The sequence below is a fragment of the Histoplasma capsulatum genome, genomic scaffold, assembly GCF_000149585.1.
Source record: "Histoplasma capsulatum NAm1 scaffold_2 genomic scaffold, whole genome shotgun sequence".
Lineage (NCBI taxonomy): Eukaryota > Fungi > Ascomycota > Eurotiomycetes > Onygenales > Ajellomycetaceae > Histoplasma > Histoplasma mississippiense.
The window spans coordinates 435,115-447,289 of NW_001813981.1; the positions used below are offsets into that span (position 1 = coordinate 435,115).

Genomic DNA, 12,175 nt, shown 5'->3' on the forward strand with positions numbered 1-12,175 from the left:
GTCATATATGGAAAATTATCCATCAATCTTCACCAAAACTCGAAAGTTATTTTAAATCCACCAAGGCACAGGCGTTAGCTATTATGTCGTACATCGACGAGTGGTAACGGAAAAAAAAAAAAAGAAAAAATCATATCTTGCATGTGTCAATAGATTTTTCGGGGTATCGGGAGTTGAAGCGAGTTGAGGGTGCGTGCTAGTAAGGCTTCGCGTAAGAGCCACGGCGTGATGCGGATGGGTCCCTGGATTTCCATAAAATGGAAATAAAAAAAGACTCAGCCGCATGATTCTGCCATGTTTTGTGTGTATGAATTGGTTTAATGTGATTCTTAGCTTTGGGATTTGTGTTGTGAAGGAGCAGTAGTGATAGCTGGGCCGTGTGCAAGATGGAGGAGGTATGATGGATCTAAGATCAAGTCCAGCAGAGTTCGGGAATGACCAACCCTCCTGACACGCTGAGAGTAGGAGACTCATTAAATTCTGGCCCCATGACCGGTGAGCCATTTATTAGGTTTCCTAAGTACGCAGGATTGAAAATTGGCGATTGAGATTGTGGATTGTGCTTATAGTCGCCTCCAACCCGATCATCTGTGTGGTCAGGATGGAGGGTTGGCGACGTGGTGTAAACTTGAGATGGTCGCCGGGAGGTAATGATTGCTGGCATTTGGTAGGGAGAAGCAACGATCGCAGGAGTGAGTGGAGAGTGTAGTGGAGATGTAGTGTAAGCTGAATAGCCAGAGCTTGTCGATGGAGACGTGGATGACAGATGAAGATTCGGTGGCCCAGGATATGGACTGTGTGGCCCGGGTGAGTAGGCGTCGAATGAGTTTCTCGGGGAAAAATGAATCCGGCTCCTATATTCCGCAACAATATCGCAGGGCAGTTCCATTAAGCTTAGAGCCAGCTGAATTTCGGGAGCAAAAGGTTGAGAGGCTTTCCTCGTTTGCAGAATTCTTCGAATGTCTTCTATTGGAAGGAAAGCCATGGTACCGAGGTAGGAACCTCCGATTTCAGGGAAAATAGGTTCTAGAGCCAATGCTACCCCAAAAAATTGTGAGAGCACAGAGAGTGCACCGAGATCGGTTTCCCCACCTCTTAGCATTGCTGGGGGAAGCCAGAAGAGCCAGGTTCGTAGCGGTTGAAGCCTTTCGAAAGCTCGATCTGGTGACTGCACAGGCATATCATTTCGCAATTGCTGAACAAAGTGCAATAAATCGGTAACTCTTTGATGGTGTTCTTGATTGTGGGAAAGTCGCTGCTGGATGTTCAACAGACTACTTAGGACACGATCTAACCTCATAAGATCTTCGTCTTGGAATTGGCCAATCGATCCAGGATAACTGGATGTTAGGGGCGTTCTCGCACTTCGAAAGGCTCTCTGGGAATCCATAAATCTTGCCAATTCTGACTCCTCCTTCCACCACGGTTGCATCGAGTTAAGAACCTATACGTGGAGTCAGATCCAACCGAAAACCAAAACATCACCAAAGAAGAAAATGGTATACTCCTTACAGTTGAGACACCCTGTTGAAGCGAGGCCCAGCTCCTCCTATTCAAACATGATGGTTAGTCTATGTTCGAAGTCAGTCAATCGAAGTCTGTACTTGCCATTCGGTAGCTTGCCAAGATAGAAGCATCGATGCTGCTAATATGGCATCTGAGTTTTCTCGAGAAAAAGCACCGATTGCTTCCTGGAGACCTCCCAAAGCCACCCCTCTATGGTGATAAGCAAGATTTTCGGTTTCGGGGTTCTGGGTCATCCAGGCCAGATGAGAAGCTGAGAGCGCCAGAATCGCACTCATGACAAACTCATTTGACAACGCAATAGCCAAAAATCTGATATCCAGAGTGTTAATATGACTCATGTCATTAGTCAAATGAATGAACGTTATTCAACTCACATGGGCATTTTCTGAGCCCAGACTGTACAATCACTGTAGCCTCGCCGATGTAGATCAATTGAAAGCCCAGCGATGTGGTGAATAAGACGCAAATCAGTACGCGAAAACTTAAACCAATATTCTCTTGAACTCAGCTGTAGTTCAGGGAATGGAGGGTTGCCAGTCTTCAACCATGCATTAATTTCGATATCAATCTGGGGAGACATGAGTAGATGCGGTCCCGTCCTCGGTGCCACTGCTTGCTCTTGGGGGATCACATTATCCATGTAATCACAGCGACAATTATGTTTTGTACAATTCCGACTACCCAAACAGCGTTAGTTTATTGATGCCGTATCTCCCATTCCCAATCTATTTGCCGTAGGAACACCTACCATTGAGGAGTGGTTTCATCGCATCGAATATGTCGTCTCTTGCAGGTCTTGCAGCCCTTCCGAGACTTCGTATGACTCTTGCGTGGTGGCCCACCTCCAGGTCCAGCCATCTTCGAAAATGCTCAAGTTGATTCTTGGGGTTGGCAAAGGAAATGAAGATTGCTGCGTTTCTTGAAACGCAAGTGATACTAATGATTAAACAACAAAAGTAAAAAGAAATAAATAAAACTAGACTATCACTTCGTATATTGGCCAACGAAAAAGTTCGAGGAGAAATATGATCAGCAGGAACGAGAAAACGTTTCTTGGTTCTGAGCTTGGAGGGAGAGTTGAAGTATATAACTTATTTTCTTCTTGAACCGCAACACGAGATGTGCATACCCAGTCAACTAATGCAAAGAGGTGGGTTACCTGGATTCAAGCAAAGTGCCAAGACGCTTCGCCAAATCGAAAGTAGATAAATTAGAGCAAAGCGATAAACTGGAAAGTGGGGTTACGAGAAGGTAGGAGGGGACAAGGGGGGAGAGTTGTGCTCTCTCCTGCGGATGATAGAGACAGTGGAGGTTGACAGGTTAGGGCAAAAGAGAGCATGACCAAAACAAATGGCATTTCAAAAACCAAACCGGGAGGTCAAAAGAAGATAAGGCAAGAAATGAAATGAAATAAAAAAAAAAAAAAAAAAGAAAAGAAAAAGAAGAAAAAGCAATTTATCATCAGAGAATAATCGAATAATAAATGGACCGTATTGCAGCGCCTGATTGCCAGGGCAAGGATTGAATCCAATCAATCAGAGTGCCCAAGTATGGTCGCCCCTTTGTTCTGGGTAAAGCCAAAATGCAAGTCAGCCTAGGCCTAAGATAGTAGAGAAAATAATGAGTTACTTTTCCTTGACAGCCTTTCGGGCTGTATTCTTAATCAAGGCCCCGGGTTCGGCTGTAGAAGCTAAGTTGGTGGGTTCCAAGCTGGGGCCTTGCGGAGGCTCAGTTTAAGGAAGTTTGAACAAAGCCTAATGGTAATTTTGCCGCCTTATTATTTTAGGCATATGCTGGGCAAAAAGCGACATGAAACTTGGTATTTTGTGGTAGCGTCTTCAGATGCAGTTGTGTTCTTGCAGATGACTCCATCGGCCTATCCTGCTGCGGTTGGCGATGTATCCAGCAACAAGGCCAGCGGAAGCCGTCGCTGGAACTGCCACGAGCTTGTATCAAGACAGCATGGGCGATTCTCAGGCAGACTGGATCCGGCAAATCGATGCATCATCCAGCCACCCATGATATTTTTTGCCCTGGTCAATTTCGCTCCCGCGGATGAGGTTCGTTCCAGCAGCCAAGCCGATCCCATGTCCACGCTATTCTTGTGAATATTGTTATTTTATGCCGATCCGAGGTTGCACAGTTTCTTGAGACTCCCATACTCACTGGTGTCTCTCCTGGTGCCTTGACATCATTTGCTTTGCGATCGTGAGATCGCTCTTGTGGAGATCGCTACCAGGCTCTCTCGAGTCAGACCATATGAAAAGGCGGCTCTAAATGGATGGTTAGCTCGACCTCGCCTGGAAACACCTGGAAGAAGCCAAGCAATTATCTTCGTTCAACAGCAGCCCTGTGATATTCTTCATGATTAATCCACCCAAATCGGGCCTCCACGGACCGGCGGATGATAGGGGGTTTGCGTGTTTCTGTTCCAGTGAGAATGGAGTGCCTGCGGCCCAGTTGGACAAATTCCCAGTTGGACAAATTCTGGAGGATTTCCGACTCTGATGCCAAGGATTGGGGCGGAGGTCGTTGTCCTCCGGCACCGATCTCTTCGAACCGAAGTTGCGTTTTCTTTTGGTCAAACACAATGTGGCTTGGAGGCCAGTGATAGCTCCAAAATTTTATCCAGTATAAACAGGAAAAAGAAAGCATAAGACGTCGTCAAGCCAACTAAACGTTGTAGCATGGTCAGTCTAATCTTCGGCTGTGTTTTAGCACGAAATCCATCCAGAACGCATTTCGAATGCGCTGACTGTGTACAACAAAGTCAGCGGCATTAGCGACGAAAATATTGTCGGATTGTTTGAGGTGATCCAGCCGCGATACTAACGCTGCCAACCATGTGCATCCCCCATGCAGCCTGCAAGCATTGTCCTGTCAAACACCACGTTTGAACTATGAATTACAGACATCCAGAACCTGGCATCAGCTACAGAATGTCCATGTCTGAATTGGTGGACCAATCCAACAATGGTTGTACGAGGAACTGCTGTACCTGCGAGTCCAGGATTGCACAGCCCTTGCAGACAAAATGGACTGGGACCACGCATGATTGAACTACCAGCACAATGCAGATGATCTGGTACGAACTACTGCTACTCCGTACATTGATCAGAGAGCGATAGGAGAGGTATTGATTGATACCAGGGATTTTCCAAAGCTCTGCCTGGATCTATACCCATAATTTCCAATTCCCAGTTCACAATCGCAACCCATCCTCTTCCCATGTTGCCAGAAATTTTTGGTCTCAGAGATCTCTGCAGCTTTCGCACGCTTTGTCAGCACACATTTAAAGTTTTGACTAGCCTGGAGTTGGCTAAGTCTTAAAAGGTTAAAAATTGAAGGAGAGCCTCAAAAGTTCCTTGAGACGACGACACAAGTTAGATGTTAGACTTCCGCTATTATTAGACTATTGGCTTTCAATTCTCAAGCTCACGGCCAAGTCACAGGCTCACAGCCAAAAAATATGGGGTAACCAACTTTGATGAGCGTCGATCCTATGCTCCAGTGAAACATTTGCAGCCACCAACGGCTGGCGAGAGTAACCAGTGAGGGAATCAATCAATCAAAGACAGTTTCAGCTGGCGCTACACGTGAATGTGGAGGTCATTCTTCCAGCAAAAGATTTCTCGACGTCACAACAATGATCTTTGCTGAATGTGCGTCTGCGGCTTTGCCTTTCCAGAAAAAATGATCGGCCTGGTCAAACTTACCTTCGCCTATCAGACGCGATGGTACAACTACTCCCACGAGTTAAGGATGCAAGGCCGGAACTCAATCAACAGCAATCCTCCTCCAGAGGGTCTCACGTTGAAGCAAGTTAACCTGAAAGTCGTTAGCTGGGTCAAGGGTGCCAGCTGTCCTAGAGGTTCATGCTGTGATGGAGAAGAAAAAATTGGAGGGATCGACTTGAATGAAATGATAAGGTTGACTGCCAGGCTCAAACGCTCACCACACCCCGGTGAGTGGCACAAAAAGATGATTATTTCACTAGTAATCCCTGCAGCAGTTAAGAGATTAAACCCAATTAGGCCACCATCCTGGAGAAGGTGGGGAAAATCCCAGTCAGCCGGAAGGGGGGGATGAGATCAAACCAAGGGTCAACCGCGATTCTGGGCGTTTTAATAGGGGAGTAATGCGGGTCGTGCGGAGCCCTTGACTCATGCACTAGTTGTCTAGCGCGAAGTACTTCTGCATCCTCCCCGATAAAGCTCCCTCCTTGCACCAGTTATATTGGGCATTGAAGCGATTTCATGCACGTTGCCAGCCAAAGCCTGCACCTTCGTCCGCCCTGTGATGAATGCGTGTTTGACCATTCTTATTCGGGAAGATGCTAGGTTTAATTCTTACCGCCGGTAACTTACATACAAACCAACAGGCAAATATTCTTAAGGTTTTGAAGGCAGTGTTTGTTCAGCATCATTTTCCAATAATGGCTAGACCTGATGCCAGGTGGTGGGGGTTACTTCGCGTCAGTTCGCGCGTGGCCAACGACTGATTGCAGACACGCCTTATTGGGTCTTCTCACTGCTGAGAAAGGCTTCATGCACGTTTTTTTCACCCGAGATTGGACAACCGATCTGGAAATCTTTTACAAGGAAGACATCCTTACTGAGAATAAACGTCTCGACGACAATGAAGTCATGACAGGGTTGAATAATCATATCTTTCCACGTATCAAATTTGAAACACGCAGATGGTGCGGCATTTTATGATATCAACTTGAGGATCTGAAACTCATGATATTTACCCACGACAATCATCACAAATAACATTGTTCTTCGGAAGAGCTGGATGTCGACATGCTTGGGTTACAACAGAACTAAGACAACGGCACAGCATCGCCAACCGCTCTCTTCCATTGGCCAAAAACCAGCCACAAACATGTGGTCAACTTGCCAGTGGGTAGTACCATCGCATGTTAACGGGACAGGAATATCAGGACAAGAGCACCAGAGTTTGTCTCATTCTGAAACAGACAAAAAGCATAGGTTTGATCAACTCTTACATCCTACTGACACCAGACACCGTACATCTTTTTAGACCAATTAGAATCAGTAAGATTTAAAAACTCCAAGGCAATCAGTCCTCAACGAATTCGGTACAACGCAGACGAAACAATAAATACAACAAGGCGGGACAGAAAAGAAGCTTTGGGGGGTCAGAAAAACACCAAACTCTATTTCTTGAATGTTATACCGAGACTGTTACGGACAAAAATACTTTCCGATTGAGGTTGGATTGTGCCAACATGTGCCCTTCCACTTCGGCATGATCGCCTCCGTCGGGTGCTTGAGGGGAACCGTTTTCGTGTTCAAGAACGGACCGCGCAGGTAACCTTAAATTTGGCCGAGAAATTTGACACCGCCATATTCTCATCGATTGCGCCAGTCCAACTTACATAGTAGCTTGTAGTTGGAAAGACATTTCAAGCGCCCCATCGTCTGTACAGATTTGATTTGACAAGAAATTATGACAATATTATTCGTTGTTTCTCCTCATTTTCCGTCAAATTTTAATCGGATCAAACGTATTGGCTCCCACCATTTTTGAAACATGATAGTGCAACGAAAAGATGGATTTGAAGCGGAGATTCCACGAGGATGTTAGTACTTCTGCAATCGCCCAAGCGTAAGTTCGCCTATTCTTTAGCTTGACTAACTGCAATGTCCCCGGCGATTACCTATTTTGGCGATCTCCTCGCTTCCAAGAATGGGGAATTCGATACAGTTTTGGTGTTACTATGGGTGAAAGGTCCAGATTAACCTCATCGCCACATTCAACACTCGAGCGATCTTCAAAATTACTAATCGGGCAGTGTTTTTCACCAAATTGGGCCAGATTCATCCATCAGGCTGGTCGCTATAATCGCTGAATAATTCCCCCGTCTCGAAATTAGCCAACTAATGCAGCAGTGAGTCACCGCAGGGAGACGTCTTGGAGCATGGGATCCTTCAGGTCATCTCCATATGGCACCCATGTTTGTTCGTCCGCGACTAGTAGGATGCGACCTTGTTGAAGGACAACATGGATATGACGTCCCTCCCGAGAAGCGACAGCAAACAGGGATCAAATATTTGGGCCAAACGAAGCCAAGTAAAAGTTCATTGCATACATACCTATAACAGCGAGTACAGCATATTTTTGTTCAGCAAACTTTGAAGATTTGCTCGACAAAGAGGCTTGGAGGCAAGGTACATCTGTTCATGTACAGTACATGCAAAGTAGACGCAGATACCTTCAATGGTCATCACCAAGAATTAAGAGGACAACTCCACATGGCATCCCAGCGGGGCTTATTATCAAGGAAACCCATCATTCGCACGGACGTAATCTGCACTCTGAAACAAGACCGGCCCCGTTATTCGAGGCAGTGTTGGAGTTCGAAGCTGGCATGTTACAGCCTACCCCGCGAAGAAAGAAACCAATGCTTGCTACAACTTATAACGATTGAAGCAAGCATCACCAAGTGGAGCCCTCAAAGCTTGAAGCATTGCCCATGCTCCCAACCAAGGCGCAGTTTCACATCTTAAAAGATAAAAATAGTATGCACTAATGCATGTGATCCAGGTGATGAAAACTTCCCTTGTCACTGATCAAGCAAATCCAGCGAATAAGAAACTTCTTGGCCCAATAGAGACGCAGGGACGCCAGCCGTCCCGAATACGAATTCCTTTGACGGTTGGCTGAAGGAATCTGCAGAGTGAGGCAAAAGAAAAGAAATAATGGTGAAGATTCTTCGACGTAAAATAAAGAGCCAAAGTAAGTTTTTGCGCAGCAGGTTGAAGCAAGAACAGTTTTTGAGAAACTCCAATCAAGAACAGGATGGGAGACAAGAAGATCGTCATGGCACTCCTCTTGAAATCTTATTCTGCATGCGCATTAAACTGTCCTCAAGAAGGAAGGTGAAAGACACCTTGCCGAAACCATATTATTCCCACTCCTGCGATGCTTCGCCTTCAGCTACGCCTTTTTCAGTCAAAACAGCGCAAGAAAATGCCATTTCTGCATGACATCCTCAAAGCACCTCCAATAGCTTTTTCTAAACGCAAATCCCTGCTCAGCTCCTCCACAAGTCAATCTCAAACGTTGCTGTTGTTGCCTGAATGGCCGGGGATTATCCTTGACAGCCATGTGGAAAGAATTCAGGAAATGAACCATTGAACCCTTTCGGCCGTAACTGAACTGTCTCCCGCTCCTTAACCTCCTTGGTCAACCTTCCTCCTCAAGGGCCCCGTCGCTTGCTAGCTCCTTTTTTGCAAACCATAACGTGAAGCCTAAATTAGCTGCAAAAAACCTGCCTACATATTCAATTTCAAGGCCGAATGCGGAAGCAGCCATAAATTGATTGACGGCTTGAACAACCGGTGAACAGATTGCCATTGACCTCCTCCATTTCCCGGCATGAATCAAACCTAAACAGAGGGCACGAGAAAATGGCAATGAGCAGCCTGGAATGATGTCCACGCTCCCGCTGCCAACTTCAACCAAGCTGACCTGCAGCATCCCACGGTTTGCCGGATGTGATTGGAGGGACTGTTGGACACCGATGGTTCAACGGAACAATTTCCCCCCGCTGTTTTGTGTCGGTTAAGCCGAGCTTGAACAGCCCAAAGGTCCCTTGGCTGGGTCTAAGTTTAGAAGGACCTGGCCAAAACTTAAAACCCGCCCCGGCCACTTAAGGTTGTATGCGGGGCCAGGAGGAGTATGTTTATTTTGACATATTGGTGAAGTCGTATCATGGCTAAAATGTGGAGTAATTAATTCGTCTCTGTCCCGTTGTTGTTCGATTGCGAGAGGGCCATATATGAAAGTTCAATCCGCAAAGTCCACAAAAGTCTCCTGGCATGGGCGCCGGGACTTGGGTGGGCATGCAAGGGTACCAGTATAAAATTCACTTGGCTTGCCTCGGTAAAGCAATAAATGCGGCTTGAGGTCCGATGGCGCCCGCTGTCCAAATATTTCCTTTTTCCTTCCCCTGTTCAAACAATAGACTATTGAATCTAACAGCATAGATGTATCCGGCACATAGTGGTTGCTGCGTTGGGAAACTCGAAATAGGGGGAGTCCTCATGATATCACCATCTTTGGAAATACATATATCTACGGCGAAAAGATACAGCACCATGTAGGAATTGCTGGGAAGAAATGTGCTACCCCACTAGCAAATAATTCAGCACCAAAATGTGGGGGTTTGCATAATTATTTGCTGGTAAATTCGGTTTCTGGCTCTGAAAACCCCCTGGTGTACCCAGTACCCCTCCCTGAATCGCTCATACCTCTGACCAGAACTGAACCCCTGTGACCATCAACATCTCGCACAGTTCAAATCAGGGTTTTATTAGATCCTGCTCTGAGAATTGATCAGAAGTCAATATAACTGTGGGGAAAACCTCTGTTGTCACGGTTGTAATCGATTCGGGTGCAGAATGTGGAGTAAATAAAATAAAATGTAACTTCATTGCCATCGCCGCTTGCATCATCGGCTGGCAATTGAAAAGGAAGAGAAACCGCCATCTGGGGACAGCGGAAAATGGAAAATGAAAACGTGGGAGTCGGTGAAAACTTGTTCGGGCGTCTGTCAAAATTAGATTAATAATGATCAACCGAGTTCAAGGTTCCAGGCAGCGGTTGGTTGGCCCTCTTGTGTTCATTTTCCTGACCGCAACATCTGGAAATGTTTGGCTAACTGACAATCTTTAGTTCTGAGAAGGTGGATATGAGTCTCGTCTGTTGGTGCCCACTCACCAGCTGGAGGCGGGGCGTTGTGGTCCCACTCAGTGGGCAAAATCTGTTGGGGGTTACGACAGGTATTCTCATACAGGAGAAAAACCACAGCAATATCGAGAATATAGACGTGTCAAAGTAAAGTCTCTTCAACTCAACATCATGGGGTCACGACCTGTATGCCCAACGTATGGATATGGACGACGGAGTGATGGAAATTAGATTTCTGTGTCGGTTGTGGACGAACCGACTCCTTCCTGCTCCAGGCCACAATAATTTGCGAATTCCTTTTTCCGTCACTAAACTTTGTTAATCCTTCTAGAACCAACAAATACATCTTGAGACGGGAATAACCAGGTAGCATTTCGCCTAAAAGATTTGGACATTGTACTTTGCATCCTGTTAATTTTATCTCTTGCAATGCTCTTATCCTAAAACCCAATTTCAATTCCGGGGCCCGAATCACAAAGATACCGAGCGCACGGGTGGTTTTCGACAAAATACATTTGGAGAGTAAATGGCATTGCCGGATACGAGCTCTTGTGTGCCAGAACAGTTCTGGAAGCTAATCTTGACTGCAGAAAGAAGCTTAAAGAAGCTGTAGAAGGATAACGTTGTTGTCAATTACTAAACTAACTATGCGAGAGCAACACAATATGTTGGGGGGCATGTGATTGGGTAGCCGTAGTACCCACTAACAGAAGCCTCAATCACGAGGAGATCGATCATTGCGTTGGCTTATACTCCATACTCAGGGGCGATTGAATCAGAATGGAGGTCTTGTTCCCCTTCTCCACGATTGTGAAGGAGGGATTTGTTCTCTCGAACCCCACCACCCCCCTTTTTTTTTTATCTCCTCTCGTTTGAGTTTGTAATTTTCAGGTTTGGCTTGCTTTATCAGGATCGGCTTCTAACAGAGCCACGCCATGAATGGTGAATCCTTAACCGGCCAGCAGGGGTCCAAGAGAGCGGCTCCACCGGGATGTGCAAGAAACCATGCGAACAAATAGGAAGAGAGATGGCGCAGAGCCGCTGTGATATACGTCGGCTTGTTGAGGCAAATACTGACGGAAAATTATCGAGGAGTGGTTGGCACTGGTTGGACTAAAGTTCCAACATTTTCGGTCCTTCATGATGGGCGGTTCAATGGTACCTGCGGAACTGTTTTCCACAAGACGAAAAAAAGTGGTTTTCGACGTGTTCTCTTTCCGAGCAGCTTTATGGCTTCAAGGTAAAAGAAAGAGTTCAGTCGACCAACAACGACAGTTTCCATTCACCCAGTATCCGCAGCTGAATGCATGGCCCCTCTTAGTTTGAGGCTCTGCTAGATTTGTATATTAACCCACGGCAAGCTCCATTCAGGGGCTCGTGAAAACTTTGCAATTCGGAGTAAACAGAAGAAGATTGACTAAATTTGAAGACTTTGCACGCACCTTCGTATTGACTACTGGGACCCTGGCTCAGGATTCTGCAGGAGGGACAAGAACAAAACATTCTTCTCTGCGCTCATAAGCCATGTGAGAGAAAGCTGAAATGGAGCTGCTTCACTGCCGCAATTCAAATACCACAATGCTCAAAAATAGCCATCACAAGACACATCAGATCCGAGTGTGTGACAGTAGGAAGTAAGGCCCGTCCAATCTTTGACGGGGCTGGCAAAGGATAGCGAGCAATCCCCATACCAAGGGCAAGTGGGAGAAGGAAGCCCTCCAAACCCTTCCCTCGTACGAAGCCCACAAGAACTGGAGCAACACACATGCGTTACAGATACCGGCCTTCATAGGGAAGACAAAGCAAGCACAAAGGATTGAGGTAACGCATGTCTTCGGCCCTTTCTTCTCTTTTTGTCCTCCCACAACAGCCATGTGCGTGCAGGGATATATTTTGATATGCAATGTAATGCAGATATCTCATGGGT

General features: G+C 46.2%; 1 protein-coding gene across 1 annotated transcript; it reads right to left on the reverse strand.

The window, feature by feature from the left end:
• Positions 1–412: 412 nt before the first annotated feature.
• Positions 413–2,385, reverse strand: HCAG_02230 (conserved hypothetical protein; the record flags this gene model as incomplete). Its single annotated transcript, XM_001542009.1, has 4 exons — positions 413–1,444; positions 1,513–1,549; positions 1,902–2,204; positions 2,276–2,385. The coding sequence occupies 4 exons, from the start codon at positions 2,383–2,385 to the stop codon at positions 413–415; spliced, it is 1,482 nt and encodes a 493-aa protein (XP_001542059.1).
• Between the last annotated feature and the right edge of the window lie 9,790 nt (positions 2,386–12,175).